This window comes from Hypanus sabinus, chromosome 3 (assembly GCF_030144855.1).
Source record: "Hypanus sabinus isolate sHypSab1 chromosome 3, sHypSab1.hap1, whole genome shotgun sequence".
NCBI lineage: Eukaryota > Metazoa > Chordata > Chondrichthyes > Myliobatiformes > Dasyatidae > Hypanus > Hypanus sabinus.
The window spans coordinates 26,949,779-26,973,612 of NC_082708.1; the positions used below are offsets into that span (position 1 = coordinate 26,949,779).

The 23,834-nt window shown below is 42.7% G+C and overlaps 2 protein-coding genes and 1 non-coding gene across 3 annotated transcripts; 1 reads left to right on the forward strand and 2 right to left on the reverse strand.

Annotated features, from left to right (window-relative positions):
• Positions 1-343: 343 nt before the first annotated feature.
• Positions 344-10,036, forward strand: ndufc2 (NADH:ubiquinone oxidoreductase subunit C2). Its single transcript, XM_059963931.1, has 3 exons — positions 344-615; positions 7,238-7,381; positions 9,863-10,036. The coding sequence occupies exons 1-3, from the start codon at positions 477-479 to the stop codon at positions 9,910-9,912; spliced, it is 333 nt and encodes a 110-aa protein (XP_059819914.1). The 5' UTR covers positions 344-476; the 3' UTR covers positions 9,913-10,036.
• Positions 10,037-18,003: 7,967 nt separating this feature from the next.
• On the reverse strand, positions 18,004-18,074 carry trnag-gcc (transfer RNA glycine (anticodon GCC)). The gene has a single exon. It is a non-coding gene; the product is annotated as a tRNA-Gly (tRNA).
• Positions 18,075-20,055: 1,981 nt separating this feature from the next.
• Positions 20,056-23,014, reverse strand: LOC132390726 (mid1-interacting protein 1-B-like). Its single transcript, XM_059963279.1, has one exon. The coding sequence runs from the start codon at positions 20,913-20,915 to the stop codon at positions 20,439-20,441; it is 477 nt and encodes a 158-aa protein (XP_059819262.1). The 5' UTR covers positions 20,916-23,014; the 3' UTR covers positions 20,056-20,438.
• Between the last annotated feature and the right edge of the window lie 820 nt (positions 23,015-23,834).

Here is a 23,834-nt window from a genome sequence, read left to right on the forward strand (position 1 = left end):
AGCGTATGTGTAAGCAAAGGGATGGTTGACTGACTGAGTTCCTCCAGCAATTTGTTTTCAGTTCTGCTCCAGATCCCAGCATCTGCAAACTCTTGTCTCCCCATATCCCTTAATATCCAGAAATATATTAATCCCTGTTCTGAATGCAATCAATACCGAGGCTCCACAGCGCTACGGATTACAAAGATTTTCCTCAGCATTCTGTTACTGTTTTCCCTTGTACTGCCTGAATGTAGTGGTACGTATAAACAGTATGCAACACAAGCTTTTCATTGTATCTTGGTACATGTGACAACAACCCAATTCTGAATCTAATTCCTCTCGAGAAGAGGCGCAGGGGTCGGAACGATTGTACCCGACGGGGAGACCTACACGGAGCTTCTAAAGGCGCGTACCGAAAGCGCCTGCGTTCGCCCTTGAGTCCCCGTCCCCGTCCCCGTCCCCGTCCCCGTTAGTGTCCGGGAGCCGGTGCGGACATGGGGCTGCTGCCGCCTGAGGCGAAAGTTCTACCGCCGCCGGGGATAGTCAACCGGAACAGCGTCTGGCTGGGCCTCGTCGGCTGGACCGCTTCGTTGATGCAGAACGGCCTCAACCGGCGGCCGGCCTTCGGATCCGGTGAGAAGAGCTCAAGAAACTCCGCTGGAACCTGCAGCTGCGGGCCGGGAGAAGGGGTTAACCCTCGACCGCGGATCGAGCTCGGGAGGTGTCAAAAATGGGGGTGGGTTCAAATCTGGGGATAAACCTCGGAGTGGTGGTAGTAAGTAGTTCTGTGGATGCGATCAAACCTAGGTGTGAGAACTTGAAGGGAGAGTCAAACCCTGGTGATTTCTGCCGATGGGGTCAAACTTTGGGGTTCAGTCCTGTGGATGAGGTGAAATCTGTGGGGGCTGGGGGTCAGTCCTGGAAATGGAGGTCAAAACTGGGGATAAGTTAGTCCTGTGGATGGAATAAAACTTTAGTATCACATTTGGAGGAGGGGTCAAGCCTGGGGAGAGGCTTGGAGATGGGGTTCAGACTCAGACCAGGTATGAGTCTGAGGTCCTAAAGCTGCGGGACAGAAACCTGAGCCTGGGATTTTGTCCTGCGAAAGGTTTCGGCCCAAAACGTCGACTGTACTTATTTTCGATAGATGCTCCCTGGCCTGCTGAATTCCTCCAGCATTTTGTGTGTTTTGCTCAGATTTCCAGCATCCACAGATTTTCTCTTGACTGGGATTTGGGATCTGAGTCTTAAGGCATCAATTACCTTCAAACACAAGGGCAGATAAACTTGGATGTGGAAGAACTCACTAAGTCAGGCAGCATCTGTGGAGGGAAATGGACAGTCCCTTTCCCTGCACCGATACTGCCTGACCCACTGAGTTTCCCTCCCATTTTGTGTGTTGCATCTGTAGTCTTGTATTTTTCTCGTTAAACCATAAATACTGGTCTATTTCACAGTGAACACAGGCATTGGTAACAGAATTAATATGGTGAATCTGATGTGTATTTAAACCTTGAACTCAAAAATGCCAAGTCAAGTCACTTTTATTGTCATTTCAACCATAACTGCTGGTACAGTACATAGTAAAAATGAGACAACGTTTTTCAGGACCATGGTGTTACATGACACAGTACAAAAACTAGACTGAACTACGTAAAAAAAACACAGAAAAAAAAACAAACATGAGGAAATCTGCAGATGCTGGAAATTCAAACAAAACACACAAAATGCTGGTGGAATACAGCAGGCCAGACAGCATCTATAAGGAGAAGCACTGTCAACGTTTCGGGCTGAGACCCTTCGTCAGGACTAACTGAAAGGAAAGATACTTAGAGATTTGAAAGTAGTGGGGGGAGAGGGAAATGCAAAGTGATAGGAGAAGACCGGTGGGGTGAAGCTGAGAGCCGGAAAGGTGATTGGCGAAAGTGATACATTGCTGGAGAGGGGAAAGGATCATGGGACGGGAGGCCTCAGGAGAAAGAAAGGGGGAGGGGGGAGCACCAGAGGGAGATGGAGAACAGGCAGAGTGATGGGCAGAGAGAGAGAGAGAAAAAACGAATATTGTCAGGGATGGGGTAAGAAGGGGATGAGGGGCATTAACGCAAGTTAGAGAAGTCAATGTTCATGCCATCAGGTTAGAGGCTACCCAGCTGGTATATAAGGTGTTCCTCCAACCTGAGTGTGGCTTCATCTTGACAGTAGAGGAGGCCATGGATAGACATATCAGAATGGGAATGGGATGTGGAATTAAAATGTGTGGCCAGATGTAATAGTGGCCAAAGGAACTAGGGTAAAGGATGAACTGAAGGAAATTTATATTAGGCAAGAAACGGTGTTGGATAGACTGTTGAGACTGAAGGCTGATAAGTCCCCGGGACCTGATGGTCTGCATCCCAGGGTACTTAAAAAGGTGGCTCTAGAAATCGTGGACGCATTGGTAATCATTTTCCAATGTTCTGTAGATTTAAGAACAGTTCCTGCTGATTGGAGGGTGGCTAATGTTGTCCCACTTTTCAAGAAAGGAGGGAGAGAGAAAACAGGGAATTATAGACCAGTTAGCCTGATGTCAGTGGTGGGAAAGATGCTAGAGTCAATTATAAAAGAGGAAGTTACGACACATTTGGATAGCAGTAGAAAGATCAGTCCGAGTCAGCATGGATTTATGAAGGGAAAATCATGCTTGACTAATCTTCTGGAGTTTTTTGAGGATGTAACTATGAAAATGGACAAGGGAGAGCCAGTGGATGTAGTGTACCTGGACTTCCAGAAAGCTTTTGATAAAGTCCCACATAGGAGATTAGTGGGCAAAATTAGGGCACATGGTATTGGGGGCAGAGTACTGACATGGATTGAAAATTGGCTGGCTGACAGGATACAAAAAGTCATGATTAACAGGTCCCTTTCATAATGGCAGGCTGTGACCAGTGGGGTACCGCAAGGTTCGGTGCTGGGACCGCAGCTGTTTACAATATACATTAATGATTTAGATAGGTATATGGACAGGAAAGGAGTGGAGGGTTATGGGCTGAGTGTGGGTAGGTGGGACTAGGTGAGATTAATAGTTCAGCACGGACTAGGAGGGCCGAGATGGCCTGTTTCCGTGCTGTGATTGTTATATGGTTATATGGTTAGATGAAGGGATTAAAAGTAACATTAGCAAATTTACTGATGACACAAAGCTGGGTGGCAGTGTGAAATGTTAGGAGGATGTTATGAGAATGCAGGGTGACTTGGACAGGTTGGGTGAGTGGGCAAATGTATGGCAGATGCAGTTTAATGTGGATAAATGTGAGGTTATCCACTTTGGTGGCAAGAACAGGAAGGCAGATTACTATCTAAATGGAGTCAAGTTAGGAAAAGGGGAAGTACAATGAGATCTAGGTGTTCTTGTACCAGTCAAAGCAAGCATGCAGGTGGAACAGGTAGTGAAGAAAGTTAATGGCATGTTGGCCTTTATAACAAGAGGAATTGAGTATAGGAGTAAAGAGGTCCTTCTGCAGCTGTACAGGGCCCTGGTGAGACCCCACCTGGAGTATTGTGTGCAGTTTTGGTCTCCAAATTTGAGGAAGGATATTCTTGCTATTGAGGGAGTGCAGCGTAGGTTCACAAGGTTAATTCCCAGAATGGTGGGACTGTCATATGTTGAAAGATTGGAGCGACTGGGCTTGTATACACTGGAATTTAGAAGGATGAGAGGGGATCTGATTGAAACATATAAGATTATTAAGGGATTGGACACGCTGGAGGCAGGAAGCATATTCCCGCTGATGGGTGAGTCCAGAACTAGAGGCCACGGTTTAAGAATAAGGGGTAGGCCATTTAGAACAGAGATGCGGAAAAACTTTTTCACCCAGAGAGTGGTGGATATGTGGAATTCTCTGTCCCAGAAGGCAGTGGAGGCCAAGTCTCTGGATACATTCAAGAGAGTTAGATAGAGCTCTTATAGATAGTGGGGTCAAGGGATATGGGGAGAGGGCAGGAACGGAGTACTGATTGTGTATGATCAGCCATGATCACATTGAATGGCGGTGCTGGCTAGAAGGGCCAAATGGCCTACTCCTGCACCTACTGTCTATTGGCCACTGGGAGATCCTGCTTTCTCTGCCGGACCGAGCGTAGGTGTTCAGTGAAACAGTCTCCCAGTCTGCGTCGGGTCTCACCAATATATAAAAGGCCACACCGGGAGCACCGGACACAGTATGCCACACCAGCTGACTCACAGGTGAAATGTTGCTTCACCTGGAAGGACTGTCTGGGGCCCTAAATGGTGGTGGGGGAGGAAGTGTAAGGGCGGGTGTAGCACTTGTTCTGCTTACAAGGATAAGTGCCAGGAGGGAGATCAGTGGGAAGGGATGGGGGGGATGAGAGGACAAAGGAGTTGCGTAGGGAGCGATCTCTGTGGAAAGCAGAGGGGGGAGGGAAATATGCGCTTGGTAGTGGGATCCTGTTGGAGGTGGCGGAAGTTACGGAGAATTATATGTTGGTCCTGGAGGCTGGTGGGGTGGTAGGTGAGAACAAGGGGAACTACACTAGACTACAGCCCTACCCCCCCCCCCCCCAGGACTACATAAAGTGCACAAAACAGTGCAGGCATTACAATAAATAATAAACAAGACAATAGGGCAGTAAGGTGTCGGACTTCCACAGTTAATTCAGTGTAGACCAATTAGGGAAGGATTTGTTGGGAGGGTTCAGGAGTGGCGTTGGTTTGTTATTGTTGCATGTAACAAGATTTGGTAAAATATTTTTATTTTCAAATATTCAAAGTACAGTTATTATTAGATAATATATAAATTATACAACCTTGAGATTTGTTTGCTTATAGGAAGTCACAAAACAAGGAATCTGAAAGAAGCCAGTTTAAAAAAAAATAAAGACCAACCCCAATGCGCACAGAGAAAGAGGGAGGGGAAAAAAACAAATCATGCGAGCAATAGAATCGAGCAAAAACAACAGTATTCCAAACCAACACGAGCGAATCTGCAGATGCTGGGAATAAATAAAAAACACAAAATGCTGGCAGAACTCAGCAGGCCAGACAGCATCTATGGGAGGAGGTAATACGATGTTTTGGGCTGAAACCCTTCATCAGGAGAGATGACCCTTCCTGATGAAGGTTTTCTGCCCAAAACGTTGTATTACCTCCTCCCTTAGATGCCGTCTGGCCTGCTGAGTTCTGCCAGCATTTTGTGTATTCCGAACCAAGTTGAGTACTTAGATCCAAATCCTCGGAGTAGGCCCAAAGCCAGCATTACAGTGAAAGTAGCCCCCAATCTATCTGGGCTGGCATTTAAATTGTCCAAACCTTGCCCCACCCTGGCGAATTGCTCCAAGCCTAGATTTCCCTGCTGAAGAGGCCACTCTCGACCTCTCCAAATTGGTTTGGCGTCCAGAGCGATCCAACCTTCCCCAACTTCAACACTTTGCCCTTCCAATCTGTATGGGCAGGCGTTTAGATTGTTCCTCGCATTAGGATCCAAACCTCACTGCAGCAAATTGCTCTGGGCCTAGAACACGTCGCTCAGCGATTTGCTTCGGACCTGGATTTCACTGCCGAAGAAGCCATTCTCAACCTCTCCACTTAGACCGATCCACCCTCATACCCAGACCAGCTGGATGGGCAAAATTTAGTGCCTGTATTATCATTTTATAAATATTACATCATCTTCTGTGATAGTAACATCTTCATTTTCTCATCTCCCCAGTTGCGTACTTAAAAATTATTTAACCTTGTACATTAAAACTCAAAGGCTAATTATTTCCTGTGTGGAAGATACTCAACGCTTACTGATCCATCGATTGCATGTATAAATGTGGATTTTTGTAAAAGTTAGCGTAAGAAGCTAACCATCAAATATTGGGTAATCGGCCTAAAGTGTACCAATCTGCTAAATCCTGTGACATTGTTCTTTTGGCTGACCTAAATCTGTATTTAAAATGATACAGCTGCAATTTAATGTAGACATTATTTGTGATTAAAAATAATGAGAGATCACAGTTGAAATACTATGTGCAGTTCTGGTAGCTAAGCTATAGGAAGGAAGTTATTAAGTTGGAAAAGTTGCAGAAAAGAATCACCAGGGTAGGAGAGCTTGAGTTGTAAAGAGAAATAATGGGTCTTCTTGGAGCATCAGAGTTTAAGGTATAATCTTTATAGAGGTAAAGTCATGATGGGCATAGGTAAGGTAAATGGTCACAGTTTTCTTTCCCAGGGTGAGGGAGTCTAAAATACGCAAATGGAAATGGAGGTGGATTGGCCACACCTTGAGGAAGACACCAACATCACCAAGCAGGCATTAAAATGGAATCCCTAAGGAAAGAGGAAAAAGGGACGTCCAAAGAACACACAGAGGAGAGGTGTCGAGGACAAAATTAGATGATGGAGACATTCCTTGTTCATCCTTGAGAAACTGGCTCAGAACGGAGGACGTTGGAGATGGGAGGTCGTCAATGGCCTATGCTCCACTGAGAGCTGACTCTAGCAGACAAGAAGAAAGAGGGAGCCTAAAGCTAGAGGGCATAGATTTAAGAGGCAAGAGAAGGAATTTAAAGGGGACCTGAGCGGCAGCGTTTTCACACATAGGGGAGTGCATATCTGGAACGAGGTGGGAGCAGTAGGTGCAATTGCAAAGTTTGTCTGGCACATGGATAGGAAAGATTTATAGGGGCAAATGGGTCTAACGCAAGAAGCAACTTGGTTAGTGTGTCAAATTGAGCCAAAAGGCAAATTTCCAGTCTGTACAACTCTGTGACTTCTAAAGTTCTTAGATAGAATAAATTAAGAGTAGAAAGCTATGTAATCTTTAGTAGAAGTGGGAGGAATACAAGAATGGTCAGAGAGAACTGAATGGAATAAAATTTGTTTCAATAAAGTTTAAGAATGTCAAGAGATTAGGTTTGGCAATAAGTATTTTTAGATCATTTGAGTTAAAGAGAGCATATAATTTAATTGATTTTATTTATAATTTTGACAGTTATCAGACAGTTTGATTGATGCACCTCAATATTTCTCATGATTGGAAATAAATTGAATGTTCAGGGTAAGACGGAAACACAATTTACAATAATATTGGTTGCTGTAAAGTGCCAGAAGACTGTAGGCTGGTTAATGTTGTTCCATTGTTCAAGAAGGGAAATCCAGGCTAGTAAGCCTGACTTCAGTTGTAGGAAAGTTACTGGAGGGAATTGTGAGTGACAAGTCACATTTTTAATCTTATGTCAAACAAAAGGAAAAGAAAAATCTTTCTCTTTGCAGGTGTTCACCGACAGCTTCTCTATTTAACTGTTGGCTGGTTTATTGGCTATCACCTTAGAAAGATAGAAAACTACAAGAATGCCAAAAAGGATCAAGAAATGATGGACTATATTCAGCGCCATCCAACTGACTTTTCTGAAAAAGGTATGTGATTAGTTGAATTACCTTGTGCCTTTTGGAATTACTGTTCACAATGTAGAAATCTTTGGAGCATGTACCATATGCCAACAATTTTCCAAGCTCAGTTTCCCATTCTGTATTGAGGTGGCACTCGGTGTCAAAAGCTGCTACCTTACTCGTCTAAATGGCTCAACAACTCACAAACTAACGTCAGTAACGTTTCTTAAACATTTTTTTGAAATCACATTACGGTAGAATCTGAGGTTGGTATAAAGAAAAGCCTGCAATATCCCATTAAAAATAAGTGCAAAAATATATTCAAAACTTCTCTGAAAACTCATAAGTCAACATTGTTTGTGGGCATTCTGCCGCAGGAAGCTATAAACATTACCAGTATATTCATGCAACATCTGTTCCTAAAATTATAGTTTTCATTATATTTCTATGCAGTCAGTTGCAAAAGGGCAGTTTTGGGCATAGGATTTAAAGGTTGTGGTTTAAAAACAGGAATTATTTGTGCTAATTAATATGCACCATGTATCAAAAGTAACAAAGTTACTATTCAATCAGGAGAGGTGATTATTTGAAGTTACATATAAGTATTTCCCATAATTTAATCTGTTCAGATTTGCAAGTGGTATATTAAAGTGAAATACATACAGTATTGATGATTATGCAACAAATTACCTATTCTTCCCATGAAAACATCGAAATTTACATGTAACTATCAATCTCTTCTGGGCATATCATGAAAATAAAATATGAACAAATGCTACTACGGTGCAGTAGCACAGCTTAAGATTCTATTGGATGACAAGTACCACACTGTGACGTGACGATGAGTTTTCCAGCAATTCTTCGCTTTGGATCAGGCCTGAAGTAAAAGGCTATGTACAACTTAAACTGTGTATTTGTTTGTGGCCTTTAAACTCAGAGTTTTGCAATGTCCTCCAGAATCAGTGTCTATAGCCAATTTGTTTCAGGACAATTAAGACAATGGTACCAATTTATTTCAGCCTGTCTGAATTCACCTCACTTTGGTCTACTTCTGCACAAACAAATTTACTTATTACTTATTAATTATTTGAATCAACAGCTCACCAGAGTCCTCTATCCTGGAACAACCTCTCAAATTGACTTCAGATGTAGCCTATCTTCGAAAATCCTTCCTCTCCTAGGGACGTGGTCTTTGGAGCTTCGGTTGGTGTTTCTGTAGCACTGGGTTTTTACAGGCTTTATGCCCAACCCTCATCCTTTTGCAGTCGGGCTTGGGACCGCCTATGTCGGAACTCCACCTTGTAAAGTTTGCCTATAAGTAATAGGAGTGATGGTGTATTGATTATTGGTGTACCCCATTCATGTGGAGGCAGGAGTTCAAATCCCACTACAGCAAATGGGGAATTTTAAATTCAGGTAATAAGGCTGAACTAAGAAGCTAGAATCTGTTGTGGTGATCATAAAATTGCCATATTTCAATAAAATACATTTAAAAGATATTTAGATGGATAGGAATGGTTTAGAGCAGGGATTTCCAACCTGGGGTCCACGGACTCCTCGGTTATTGGTAAGGGTCCATAGTATAAAAAAGGTTGGGAATCCCTGGATTAGAGGAATTCAGGCCAAAGACGGACAGATAGGACAATCCTAGATAAGCATCTTTTTCAGCATAGAGCATTTGGACTGAAGAGCCTGTTTCCATGTTGTATGTTGTTTAGAAAAGGAAACTTCATGTTCTCTGGTCAGTATATCACTTGAGTTCCTTAGCATTTTGTTCTCTGAACTGCTTCATCTGATTTGCCTCAGCTCTCAATAATAAATACCAGCCTTGCCAACAATGCCCATCTTGGAAGAATTTGTATGTTTAACCTGCATCCCAAATCTGGCTTTCACTTGGGACCCAGACACCCTTTTAATTACGGCTCAGATCAGGACAGGACACACAGAAAATATCTTGTACACGGTAGTAAGTTTCTCAACCTATAGTTGCACGCTCTGATTTTATAGTCTTGTCCTTCTGTCCTGACTCATCTTCTGATCAGCTTTCCTGCACTTAATCTGTATTCTAACATCCATTTTTTATCCCCACTCCAACAAGCTATGTCTTGAATCTAAACACTTCCCTCCTCTGAGTAATAGCTTATTCTTTCTAAGTGGCCTTTCAGCCATCTCCACTGTTGGCCTATTTTCCCATCATCCTGTTCTAATTTATATAACACCTAAATTGACTATATTACAAACTTTACCAATTTTCTTATAATTCCTGAGACTACTAATTCATACATATTCCCATTAATTTTGTTTTACAAGTGTGTTGACAGTTGGATTTAGTTTAACTGTAGCGTAACCTTTACCATCTTCTATTCTGGTTCTCTACATTTCAAAGCCATGATTCCACTAATATTCTTGAATAAAGAGTGTGGCATATATTTTGGGTCTGTCGGTAGATCACAATACTAAGAAATAGGTGTTTTTCTTAAATTTTTCTCTTTCTCATTCATTTTGCAGAAAAAAAGACATATGCTCAGATTCTGGAGGATTTCCATCCAATTCGCTGAATTTACCAATTGTAATACATACCTGATTGGCCATGTTGGCTGTTCGCACTCGAACCATTCATGTGCTCTGAGCTCGTGGTCCATTTCATTGTAAATTTGGTGTGTAATAAATTATATGAAACTATTGTTTTTATTCAATCCTGAGGTTATAATGCAAAGTAGGCAACGATGCAATATATTTTAAAGAATCAGACACGTTTTCTCAAATTCAGCATTTGGTCAATGGTCTCGGTGCTTTTAGCCTGATGTAGAAATATTAGACAGACAGTAAATAGATTACTGTAATAGGGACTAAATAACCTTGGAGAGAAAATATTTGGAGTGAAATACTGCCATTCTAGAAATTCAAACAATCTTTTTATCTTTTAAGCGATAAGGTCTATTTTAGGGAGAAATGCCAACTTAAGTTACGTGACAAAACCTCTAGTTCTGATAGAATAGCAAGTCTTCCCTGCAGTATTTTATTTAAGAGTTAGACTGTTCTACAGAAATGTTGAATTCTGCAGGTTATATTTATGGTACCTTAAAGTTTATCGGTATCTGTGACTATCAACACCTCAATTATTGATGAAAAGAGAATCAGAGAGAGATAGGGTGTAGACACAGCCCTTCGACCCACCATGAGGTTGCCAGTTCCACTGACCCATTTATTTTAAAATTTTCCTCATGTTTGTGTCAGCTCCCCCCAGATTCTGCACTCACCTGCACATTGGGCAACTAACAGGTGAAATAGCCCGCCCAAAATGGTGGTATTATACAGAACCCAACTGGTTCATTCTGGAAGAATAATGGTCTTATCTCCAACACAGGTACACTCTGTATAGCGGCAGAAAAATTGATCCAAAATCAGATCAAAACAATTGCCAGCAGCCCACGACCCCAGACAGAGTTGTTACACTTGCACAACACACCTTCAGCTCCAATGAAATAATTATTCCAAAAGGTTGAATTCCTTATTTTGATCCTTTATTAGTAATTAGCAAACATACAGTCTTGAAGCAATATTAAGTGGTATTGAGTGATATTAAGCGGTCAGCAAAGATATGACCGCTGCAGTCCCAAGCTACAAAACAGGCACGAAATAAGCAAGAATACAAAACTTATTCCCTTTGCTTTTACCACGCCCCACTTGTGTGACTAGTTACCATGATAAAGGTGCAGCACAGAATACATGGCTCCTAACTCTGTTCGCACTCATCGTGTTGACAAACATGAATGCTGCCACATGAATAGTAAGTGATGCAGTAGAATCCTCACTATTTCCATGGTCATCAGTGTCACTGATACTGCTTAAGAAGATTGTGACTACCCTGCACTCCCAATCTATGAAGGTGTCTCCCACTAATGACAAAGTAGGCGTAAGTAAGTACTTCCGTCAGAGAATACTTCATTAATTAGTTTACTGGAAGACAATGGCAGGAAGTTTGATCTGAAGGGAAGGTATTCAATGATCATAGGTCCATCCAGTGATCTGGGCTTTTACCTGCAACACAAACTCTGAAATATGTTCCTGTGACAAACAAGTTCTGGCAGTATAGAACAAACTGCATCACAAACTACATATACAGTATGGTGAGGTGCAGTCAATAAAACACATTGCAAGCTCTGGTCCTAAATTTTTCATGGCATGGAAGGACTAAAACCACCCACTTAGACCTATATTTTCAGTGGATAATCAAACCTCAACATATGACAATGCTGAAGCCAGACAGCAACTCTCCACACAACCCTTTGAAGAGGACTCCACTGCGGACCATCAAAAAAACTCTCTGTGACACCATCACTGACCTAATAAACTCTGGAGGATCCCCATCCATTGCCACCAAACTCATAGTTCCTTTACCCCAGGCTGCTCACTTCTATCTTCTACCCAAAATCCACAAACCTGACTGTCCAGGTAGACCCATTGTCTTTGCCTGCTCCTGCCCCATTGAAATCGTGTCCTCACACCTCAACTCCATTCTATCCCCCTTGATTCAGTCCCTTCCCACCTACATCCGTGGCACTTTTCATATTCTCAATCTCCTCACTACCTTTCAATTCCCTGACCACCTCAATTTCACCATGGATGTTGTGCCCCTATACATTTCTATCCCCATTTAAGAAGGCCTTAAAGCTTTCTACTTTTTTCTCAATAGAAGAACCAACTAGTTCCCCTCCACCACCACTCTGGTAGAACTGGTCCTCACTCCCACACAATATCTCCTCTGGCTCCTCCCACTTTCTCCAGACTCGAGGATAGCTAAGGGCTCTACCTATGCCTGTCTTTTCATTGGCTACGTAGAACAGTCAATGTGCCAAGCCTTCCCTGGTTATGCTTCCCAGCTGTTACTGTGCTATATAGATGACTGCATTGGTGCTTCATGCAGCAATAGACAGTAGGTGCAGGAGTAGGCCATTCGGCCCTTCTAGCCAGTACCGCCATTCACTGCGATCATGGTTGATCATACACAATCAGTACCCTGTTCCTGCCCTCTAACCTTATCCCTTGACCCCACTATCTATAAGAGCTCTATCTAACTCTCTCTTGAATGCAGCCAGAGACTTGCCTCCACTGCCTTCTGGGGCAGAGCATTCCACATATCCACCACTCTGGGTGAAAAAGTTTTTCCGCATCTCTGTTCTAAATGGCCTACCCCTTATTCTTAAACCATGGCCTCTAGTTCTGGACTCACCCATCAACGGGAACATCCTTCCTGCCTCCAGCGTGTCCAATCCCTTAATAATCTTGTTTCAATCAGATCCCCTCTCATCCTTCTAAATTCCAGTGTATACAAGCCCAGTCACTCCAATCTTTCAACATATGACAGTCCCGCCATTCCGGGAATTAACCTTGTGAACCTATGCTGCACTCCTTCAATAGCAAGAATGTCCTTCCTCAAATTTGGAGACCAAAACTGTACACAATACTCCAGGTGGGGTCTCACCAGGGCCCTGTACAGCTGCAGAAGGACCTCTTTACTCCTATGCTCAATTCCTCTTGTTATAAAAGCCAGCATGCCATTAGCTTTTTTCACTGCCTGCTGTACCTGTATGCTTGCTTTCATTGTCTGATGTACAAGAACACCTAGATCTCATTGTACTTCCCCTTTTCCTAACTTGACTCCATTTAGATAGTAATCTGCCTTCCTGTTCCTGCTACCAAAATGGATAACCTCACATTTATCCACATTAAACTGCATCTGCCATACATTTGCCCACTCACCCAACCTGTCCAAGTCACCCTGCATTCTCATAAAATCCTCCTGACATTTCACACTGCCACTCAGCTTTGTGTCATCAGCAAATTTGCTAATGTTACTTTTAATCCCTTCATCTAAATCATTAATGTATATTGTAAACAGCTGCGGTCCCAGCACCGAACCTTGCAGTACCCACTGGTCACAGCCTGCCATTCTGAAAGGGACCCGTTAATCACGACTCTTTGTTTCCTGTCAGCCAGCCAATTTTCAATCCATGTCAGTACTCTGCCCCCAATACCATGTGCCCTAATTTTGCCCACTAATCTCCTATGTGGGACTTTATCAAAAGCTTTCTGGAAGTCCAGGTACACTACATCCACTGGCTCTCCTTTGTCCATTTTCATGGTTACATCCTCAAAAAACTCCAGAAGATTAGTCAAGCATGATTTTCCCTTCATAAATCCATGCTGACTCGGACTGATCCTTCTACTGCTATCCAAATGTGTCGTAACTTCCTCTTTTATAATTGACTCTAGCATCTTTCCCACCACTGACATCAGGCTAACTGGTCTATAATTCCCTGTTTTCTCTCTCCCTCCTTTCTTGAAAAGTGGGACAACATTAGCCACCCTCCAATCAGCAGGAACTGTTCCTGAATCTATAGAATCTATTGGTATAGAAAATGATTACCAATGCGTCCACGATTTCTAGAGCCACCTCTTTAAGTACCCTGGGATGCAGACCATCAGGTCCTGGGGACTTATCAGCCTTCAGACTCACTGTTTCACAGTGACACACAGACTTCCAACACTGTTTCTTGCCTAATATAAATTTACTTCAGTTCATCCTTTACCCTAGTTCCTTTGGCCACTATTACATCTGGGAGATTGTTTGTGTCTTCCCTAGTGAAGACAGATCCAAAGTACCTGTTCAATTCATCTGCCATTTCCTTGTTCCCCATAATAAATTCACCCGTTTCTGTCTTCAATGGCCCAATTTTGGTCTTAACTATTTTTTTGCTATTCACATACATAAAGAAGCTTTTACTATCCTCCTTTATATTCTTGGCTAGTTTACCTTCGTACCTCATTTTTTCTTGGCGTATTGCCTTTTTTGTTATCTTCTGTTGCTCTTTAAAAGCTTCCCAGTCCTCCGGTTTCCCACTCATCTTTGCTATGTTATACTTATTCTCTTTTATTTTTATACTGCCCTTTACTTCCCTCGTCAGCCACGGCCGCCCCTTACTCCCCTTCGGATCTTTCTTCCTCTTTGGAATGAACCGATCTTGCACTTGCTGCATTATTCCCAGAAATATCTGCCATTTTTGTTCCACTGTCTTCCCTGCTAGGGTATTGTTCCATTGAACTTTGGCCAGCTCCTCCCTCATAGCTCCATAGTTCCCTTTGTTCAACTGTAATACTGACACATCTGATTTTCCCTTCTCAAATTGTAGGTTAAAACATATCATGTTATGGTCACTACCTCCTAATGGTTCCTTTACCTCGAGGTCCCTGATCAAATCCGGTTCATTGCACAACACTAAATCTAGAATTGCCTTCTCCCTGGTAGGCTCCAGTACAAGCTGTTCTAAGAATCCATCTCGGAGGCACTCCACAAACTCCCTTTCTTGGGGTCCAGTACCATTCTGATTCTCCCAGTCTACCTGCATGTTGAAATCCCCCATGACATTACCTTTGCGACATGCCAATTTTAACTCTTCATTCAATTTACACCCTACATCCAGACTGCTGTTTGGGGGCCTGTAGATAACTCCCATTAAGGTGTTTCTACCCTTAGAATTTCTCAGTTCTATCCATACTGACTCTACATCCCCAGATTCTATGTCCCCCCTCGCAAGGGACTGAATATCATTCCTCACCAACAGAGCCACCCCACCCCCTCTGCCAGTCAGTCTGTCATTTCGATAAGATGTATATCCTTGAATATTCATTTCCCAGGCCCTGTCCGCTTGAAGCCATGTCTCAGTTATTCCCACAACATCGTACTTGCCAATTTCCAACTGAGCCTCAAGCTCATCTACTTTATTTCCTATACTTTGTGCATTCATATATAATACTTTTAATTCGGTACTCCCCTCTCCTTTCATATAAATTCCTATTTCACTTGGCCATACTGTATGATCTCTTCTTGAGCTTTCTACTCCATTGATTCTGTTGTCCTTTTTAACTTTTCTTTATTTTCACTTTCCCTTTAACTCCATCCTTATATTTCCAGTTCATCCCCTCCCCCCCCCCCCCCCCCCCCCACTACTTAGTTTAAACACAACCGTGTTGCAGTGGCAAACCTGTCTGCCAGAATGCTGGCATTAAGGTGCAACCCGTCCCTTTTGTACAATTCATCCCTACCCCAAAACAAATTCCAGTGGTCCAAGAATGTAAATCCTTGCTTCCGGCACCAGTTCCTCAGCCACACATTCAGATCCATTATCTCCCTGTTCCTGTCCTCTCCAGCACGAGGAACTGGAAGCAAACCAGAGATAACCACCCTGGAAGTCCTGCTTTTCAGCCTTCTTCCGAGTTCTCTGAAGTCCCGCTGCAGAATGTCCTTCCTCTTCTTCCCGATGTCACTTGTGCCTTCATGCACTACCACTTCTGGCTGTTCACCTTCACCCTTGAGGATTCCCTGCAATCGGACCGTGATGTCCTGGATCCTAGCACCAGGGGGGCAACACACCATCATTAAATCTCGCCTGTTGCCGCAGAAACCCCTTTCCGTACCTCTTACTATGGAGTCCCCTACTACCACGGCTCTTCCTGATGTCTGACTCCTTGGCTCTGCTTCTGCACCAATTTTTGACTTGCAGACCGGTCCGCCTCTCAGACTGGCAGTATCTTCTGTCTTGACAGCTTCCAAAAAGATGAACCTGTTTACGAGAGGTACATCCCCTGGGGTCTCCTGTATTTCAAGCATCCTTTCCTTCATCATCGTTGCCCCCTTTGTCTCTTCCGGTATCCTCAGTGTAACGACCTTACTGTAGGTCCTGTCCAGAAAACCCTCGTTTTCGCGGATAAACCTGAGGTCATCCATTTCTTTCTTCAGTGCTGCAACATGCTCCTTCAGAAGCTGAATCTGGACACACTTTCCACAGCTGTAGCACTGCTGAGCTCATCAATTTCATCAACTTTGCCTCCAACTTCCACACTGCCCTAAAATTCATTTAGTCCATTTCTGACACCTCCCTCTTCTTTCTCGATATCTGTCTCCATCTCTGGAGATGAGCTGTCAACCAACATCCTTTATAAATCTGCCTTATTTCCATGACTTTTTTAACTATACCTCTTCCCACTCTGACTCCTGTAAAAATGCTATTTCCTTTTCTCGGTTTCGTTGTCTCCACCGCATCTGTTCGTCTTTCCAAGACATCAATTTCTGATGCCACCCTCACTGGCATCTTCTCCATTTCACAGACATCCGTGCTCACCCCATTTTCCTGCTGCTTTAACAGTGATAGCTCTCCTCTTGCACTTGCCTACCACCTCATGAGCCTCTGCATCCAACACATCATTCTCTCTCTGACTTATCTCTGCAAAGTGCTACACCTGCCCATTCGCCTCCTCCCTCACCTGCATTCAGGGCCCAGAACAGTCCTTTCAGGTGAGGCAGCACTACACCTGTGAATCTGTTGGGGTTATCTGTTGTGTCCGGCTCCCCAAATTACTACATTGGTGAGTAAATTGGGGAACTGCTTTGCTGAGCACCTCCGCTCCATCCGCCAAAAGCGGAACTTCCCAGTGGGATTAATTTTGATTCCCATTCCCGTTCCAACATGTCGTTCCATGGCCTCCTCTTGTGCCAAGATGAGGCCACCCTCAGAGTGGAGAAGCAATACTTTATATTCTGTCTCAGTAGCCTCCAACATGATGGCAGAGTATTGATTTCTCCTAAAAACAATAATCTCCCAACCCCCTCTTCTTCTATCCCCCACTCTGTCCTCTTACCTGCTTATCATCTTCCATTGGTGCTCCTTCTCTTTCTCCTATTGTCTATTATCCTCTCCTATCAGGTTCCTTTCACTGCAACCTTGTACCTTTCCTACCCACCTGGCTTCACCTATCATCTTTTAACTATCCTCCTTCCCCTCCCACCATCTTTTTTTTATTCCAGTGATTTCCCCATTCATTTTCAGTCTTGGCCCTAAACGTCGACTGTTTGCTCATTTCCAAGGATGCTACTTGACCTGCTGAGTTCCTCCAGTATTTTGTGTGTGTTGCATATGACAATGCATCGCCGATCAAGTGATTTAATTTATTGTCCATTATCAATGCATTAAGGTCAATAATTATACACAGAATAATATAACGTTTATTCCTCTGAATTTAGTTTTCAATCTGAGTGAGATGATGCTGCAGAAAGGAAAATCGAGCAAGTCCTAATTGCAGCTGGTTGAAGCAAGGTCTAACAAATGTGTTTTATTGTGCAGTTGAGAATGTATAGAAATCTTATGATCGTAATTGGTCTAAATATTTTGTGTTCATTGCATATACAGATATCTTTCAAAAACAAAACTTTGTATTCTAATTTATTTATTTTACAATGTAAAATAATTCCTTCCGGCCCTTCGAGTCATCCTACCCAACAATCTCCGGATTTAATCTAAGCCTCTTCACAGGACAATTCACAACGACCAATTAACCTACTAGCTGGTACGTCTTTGGACTGAAGGAGCAAATGGGAAAAGGTACAAACTGCTTACAAGCAGAGGCGAGGTTGACCTGTGTCGTCTGTAAACACTGCGCTATCGTGCTGCCCCTTAACATTAATCCGACCACCATGTAGTTACCCATGCAATCAATTAACCAGCTAATCTATACATTCTTGGAATGTAGGTACCCAGAGAAAGCCCAAGTACCAACACAGGAATTCGCGCTAAACCCCTAAAAGTACGTGATGCATTGGCCGGGAATCGAACCCGGGCCTCCCGCGTGGCAGGCGAGAATTCTACCACTGAACCACCAATGCAACTGCTAGCTGCTCAGCGCTGAGACGTGGGCTTGTTTTATTGTAACTCCGAGTTTTCTATTAGGATGTGTTGTATGGTTATATCGGCATTCACGGGCAGATTTCCACATTATGTGAACTTCAGAATTGCTTTCGGCATGAGGACGATGTTGCTCATTTTACTGTGGTGCTGGTGGCGTGTGCGCCGCTTTGCGCCCGATCGGAGAGCGTGATGTATCAATCTCGTGTGACGCGCGGCTCTTGAGTGTAGTAGCGTTATCTCTCTGTTTAATTTTCTGGAAAATATTACCGTAAAGTGCATCATGGCTTCCAAACACAGCCAAGCCACTAATGATAGCAGCGGAAAGAGGCAAAGTATATAATCTGGTGTTCGCACAACGTCCGATTTCACAGAACGTATCGCGGACGTTAAGCAATGCATACCGTTATTCAGACCTAACCATAGAATTGAACCAACTAAGTGCAGGCTTAATTGTGTGTACGTGCAAGGGGCAGCAGGTCGCTTTCATCGCTTTCTAATGTACTCCCACTTTGCAATATTTATATTAATTAAAAATAATTACCTGAATGCTGGAATTTATAAATAAAACAAGGTTCATTTTTAAATCCATTCTTCTTGCTGCTTTATCAAGCTCATAACCTTATCAATTGTACTAGATATTTAAACTGTCAAATCTGTGTGTTCACGGACAGGTTGCTCAGTTGTTCGGTCAGTTGAAGCCATTTCAATTAACAGGAGTTATACGCTAGTTTGGACAGTTTGTTTCTTTAAAATGAATTTATTCCACAATTTTAAAACAAAAGGATCCCACCAAAGCTTTCCTTCGATGTATTAGGCCAAGGCAAGAAAAAAGATACACAATAAACAAATTTTGCAAGCACTTGCATCTGGCACCTTGGTCAGAATGAATATTAAACTGTTAGTGAAATTCTAACACTTGGATTTTCACAGAGGTGCACAGGAAATAATCAGTATTTAACTAGCTTCATTCATATGGTCATAAAAGCCTTTGTGTTGGAAGTATTTTCTTTCATGGATCCTTTATAGAGGAAGTTAGCAGAGGAGAAACCCTGAAGGCTAAGGCAATACAATATACAGCTGGAAAATTGGGTGGACTGGTGGTAGTTGTCTAGAAAAGAGTGAGGTAATGAAGTCAGATTCTGGTAGGACCTACAAAATAAATGGCAGAGCCATCAATGGCATTGATTTTTGATTTTTATTTAGAAATAAAGCCCAGAATTTTCTGCTCAGGTACCTGGAGAGTTGTTTGAACCCAAAAACTGTGACTTGGAAATTAGGGAGTTGCCCACTTAACCATGATTATTTCCATAAGAAGACCCATTGTTTTTAGAAGTCCAAAATTAGGTTTCCTAATGCTCCTTTCTCTCTGCTAAAATAGACAAAAAGACAAAAGCATCACAGTACCAAATATTGGATACGAGGATATAAACGTGCACAGAAAGGTGTACAATGGCAGAAGGAAGCACTGGCCCTTCAAAATCCAAATGTGCTCTTAGCAATACCATTAGTTCCAGTCCCCCTTTCATTCCCCATTGCCCTTCAAGTTATTTTCCTTCAAGTGCCTATCCAGATCAATTTCAAATAAAAATTCTGTCCCAGGGAAGTTTATAAAGGTTCATGTTTCTGGGAAGGGCTACACATCAGCATATGAACTGTACGATTATACTGCATCTTCCGTATCCTCAGACTGACTCTGTTTCTATTACAGGCAGAGTTCCAGGTTATTGCACTCCACTTAAATGAATGTTGTTTCTCACAACTTTCCACCTAGAATTTTTTGCCCATCACTTTTCATCTGTGTCCCCTTCCCTCAATCATTTGCTCATAGAAACACTTCTGTCTTATTACCCTTTTAAATCTGTAGTTGTAGACCTTTATTAAATCTCATAACTTTTCTTACTCCAAGGAAAAGAAGAAAAACAGTAAGCACCAATTTGAAATAATTTCTTTTTCTTTATTTATGTCATAAATGAGAAATGATGGAAGCAGTTCACATTTATGATCAAGTGCAGAAAGGGAAATCTTTTCTTCCATGTAACAGTTAGAAAGTGCATACTGATCTTAATGCAGTTCCAAAATGCTTCTTGCAGAAGTATTTCATTGGCAGAGTTAAGAATTCACAATCCACGCAGCACAAGACATTCTGACATTTTCGCAAAGAGAGGTGCTTCGCTGAATACAGTTCTTGATCATCAGCCAGGTGTGTTCTGCAGAATTTTAATTTTTGTCTTTACTTTGAAACATGTTTTTAGCCAAGCAGTACAAGTTACCTTCTCTCTCCAGAGCTCATTATTTCAGGTTGCTCAATGTCAGCTGAATGAGCATCTTGCCATGCAACAAGGCTATGAGAAAAGTCCAATCCTGTCCTTGTATTTACTTGTCAATGTGTTGGCTTTGTTGGTCAATGTATTCAACACTGTACAGAGTCCCTTCACGTGAACGTAGAGAAGTTTCTCTAAATTTGCCTCCTCGTCACTTTCCAAGTCATATGCACTGTTGATGTTCTGCTTCAAATCTTCAGAGGGTAGCATGCTGCTCTCCACGGTGTTTTTGATGGACTTCAGCAGGAGATAGCATTCATACATGTTGTGTGAAGTGTCTGCAGCATCTTTAGATTCATCGTAGTCATTCACAGGGATGTCTTGCAGGAGGCTAGGAAGCATGACTGTTTGTTCCATGTTGTTCACTGCAGAAGAATAATTGCTCAGAGCAGTAACTAGGAAATTCTTCTGCTGTTGAGCAAGTAAGAACTGCATGGTTAGTGCTGTTCTCTGCCAAGGCAGCTGGATGTAAAAATGCAGATCTGTCAAGTAACTCATTGTTTATATAGCCCTAGTACGCTGCAATGTTATTTGAGTTCAATCAATTTTACTGGTCATTTTAAAGGTCACGTGAGCATTGATATTTTGTGGATCACTGTTTGATTTGGATTGGTTTTTGCATGCAATCATCCATTAATGTAGCTACTGATTGATAAATGATACACTCTAACTCCGGCATATTGATCCTCTGAATCAGATTGCACAATAAATATCATTAAAGTGGTGTGATTGTTACTTTGGGACTAAATCTCAACAAATGTTTGAATCAACAGTAAGCTGAATATTTAACCACATCTTGTAGATCAGGGGAACCTTGAACAAGTTTGATGAATTACAGAAATGAGATGTTTGAAGATAGTTAGAGCTTTAAATCCTCATCTCTCATTCTTCTATCAATAAAGGTCTCAGCATTTACTTTGTATGTAGCTTGTTCTCAGTAGTGGGCAGCACAAGTTCCAATTGTTTTACAGGCTTTCGAGTGTTGGGATAGCGTAGTGACTGGCGCGATGCTATTTCAGCGTGGGGCCTCGGAGTTCAGATTTCAATCCCGGTGTCCTCTGTAAGGAGTCTGTACGTCCTCCTCCGGGTGCTCCAGTTTCCTCCCACAGTCCAAAGGTGTACCAGTTAGGAGGTTAATTGGTCATTTTAAATTCTCCCATGATTTCATTAGTGACAAATCAGTGGTTGTCGGGGGTTGCTGGGTGGCACAGCTTGAGGGGCCAGAAGGGCCTATTCTACACAGTATCTCTAAATAAAAATAACTAACACCAAGATTGGGGGATGTAGAGGGCAGCGGGGAAGTATATCAAAGCTTGCAGTCGGATTATGGACCAGATGAAAAAATGGGCTGAGAAACAACAAATGGAATTTAATGCACAAAAGTGTGAAGTGTTGCAGTCTGGAGGACAAACAAGACTACTATTTACACATTGAAAAGTAGGGCACTGAGGAATATGGTAGATAAGAGGGACCTGGGAATACAGATCCATAATTCCTTCAAAGTGGAGTCACAGGTAGATACAGTCATAAAGAGAGTCTTTGGCACATTGACCTTCATAAATCAGAGTCTTGAGTACAGGAGTTGGGATGTTATGTTGAAGTTGTAATAGACATTGGTGAAGCCTAATTTGGAGTATTGTGTGCATTTCTCATCTCCTACCTACAGGAAAGACATCAACAAGATTGAAAGAGTACAGAAAAAAATTACAAGGATGTAACTGGAACTTGAGGAGCTGACTTATAGGGATAAACTGAATAGGTTAGGACTATTTTTCATGGAGTGTAGGGGAATGAGGAAAGATTTGATGGACGTATATACAGTTATGAGGGGTACAGATAATGTAAATGCAAACAGTGTTTTTCAGTGAAGGTGGGTGAGACTAGAATTGGAGGTCATAGGTTAAGGGTTAAAGGTGAAATATTTAACAGGAGCCTGAGGGTGAACTTCTTCACACAGAGGTTAGTAAGAACTGTGGAACAAGCTGTTGGTGGAAGTGACAGATGCGGGTTTGACTGCGACATTTAAGAGAGGTTGGGATAAGTATATGAATGGGAGAGGTATGGAAGGCTATTGTGCAGGGGCAGGTTGTTGGGACTAGACAGAATAACAGTACAGCATGGACTAGATGGGCCAAAGGGTTTATTTTTGTGCTGTAGTGCTCTATGACTCTCTACTAAAATCTCTGTAATAGGACGTGTGCCAAATTTAATGGCGGCAAGTTATCAAAATTGCCGGTTAATCAAGAGTGACTGTGTAGGTCACTTAACACTGCCTCTGTATTGGTCCATTTCCTTCCTCAAGGAGGGAATTGGCCCACTGGCTCAGCTACTCATTCTGAAATACCTGTTACTAGAGTATGCCAGATGAAAAAATGCTATACACCAAAGATTTTATTGTTTTAAATGTTATCCTGGTAGAAGCATTCAGTAAAATAGACACTGAAAGGGAGTTCTGGGCAACTGCACAATAGAACATAGATCATAGCCCTTCTGCCCACAGTGTCTGTGTTGACCATGATACCAATCCAAACTAATGTTTTAGCGACAGCTCCTTACCTTCCGCCATCAGATTTCGGAATGGAAAGTGAACTAACTCATGAATGGTGCCACACCATTGTTTCCCTTTTTTTTGCATGACATGTGGCAAGGATGGTCTTCCCATCCATGACAATGATTGCTATTGGCCACAGCAGTGGTTTGCCATTGGCTTCTTCTGAGCTGTGTTCTTTAGAAAATGGGAGACCCTAGCCATTATCAAGACTCTTCAGAGATTGTCTGCCTGGCGTCAGTGGTCGCATAACCAGGATTTGTGATATTACCAGCTTCTCATATGACCATCCACCACCCACTTTCATGGCTTCACATGACCCTGTTCGGAGGGCTAAACAGGTGCTACACCTTGCCCAAGGGTGACCTGCAAGCTGGTGGAAGGAAGAAGTATATGTATGTGCGTGTGTATTTATAGGATGGCATCCGTTAGTCTCGTGAGACCATGGATCTGCGCCTGGAAAGTCTTGCTTCAGCCTCTCCAGGGCACAGGCCTGGGTAAGGTTGTATGGAAGACCGGCAGTTGCCCAAGCAGCAAGTCTCCCCTCTCCATGACACCGATGTTGTCCGAGGGAAGGGCAAGGGCCGATACAACTTGGCACCAGTGTCATCGCAGGAGTTGCCAGAATGAGGTTGAAGGCAACGTCGGACGGCCTTAGGGACTCCAGCTCCGGATTTGTCCTCAGGGTTTACTCCCAAAGCCTTTCCCATGAGTGGGTATGGCCGCAAGGCCGCGGAGGTTTGAGTTTTCCCTCTCTTAGATGAACTGCTTTCCCAGGCTGATGAGCACCATCTACCTGAAATATATATATATATATATAGGTATATTTCTTATTTAGTGGTTCAAATAGTTCCATTTAATATCAGAGA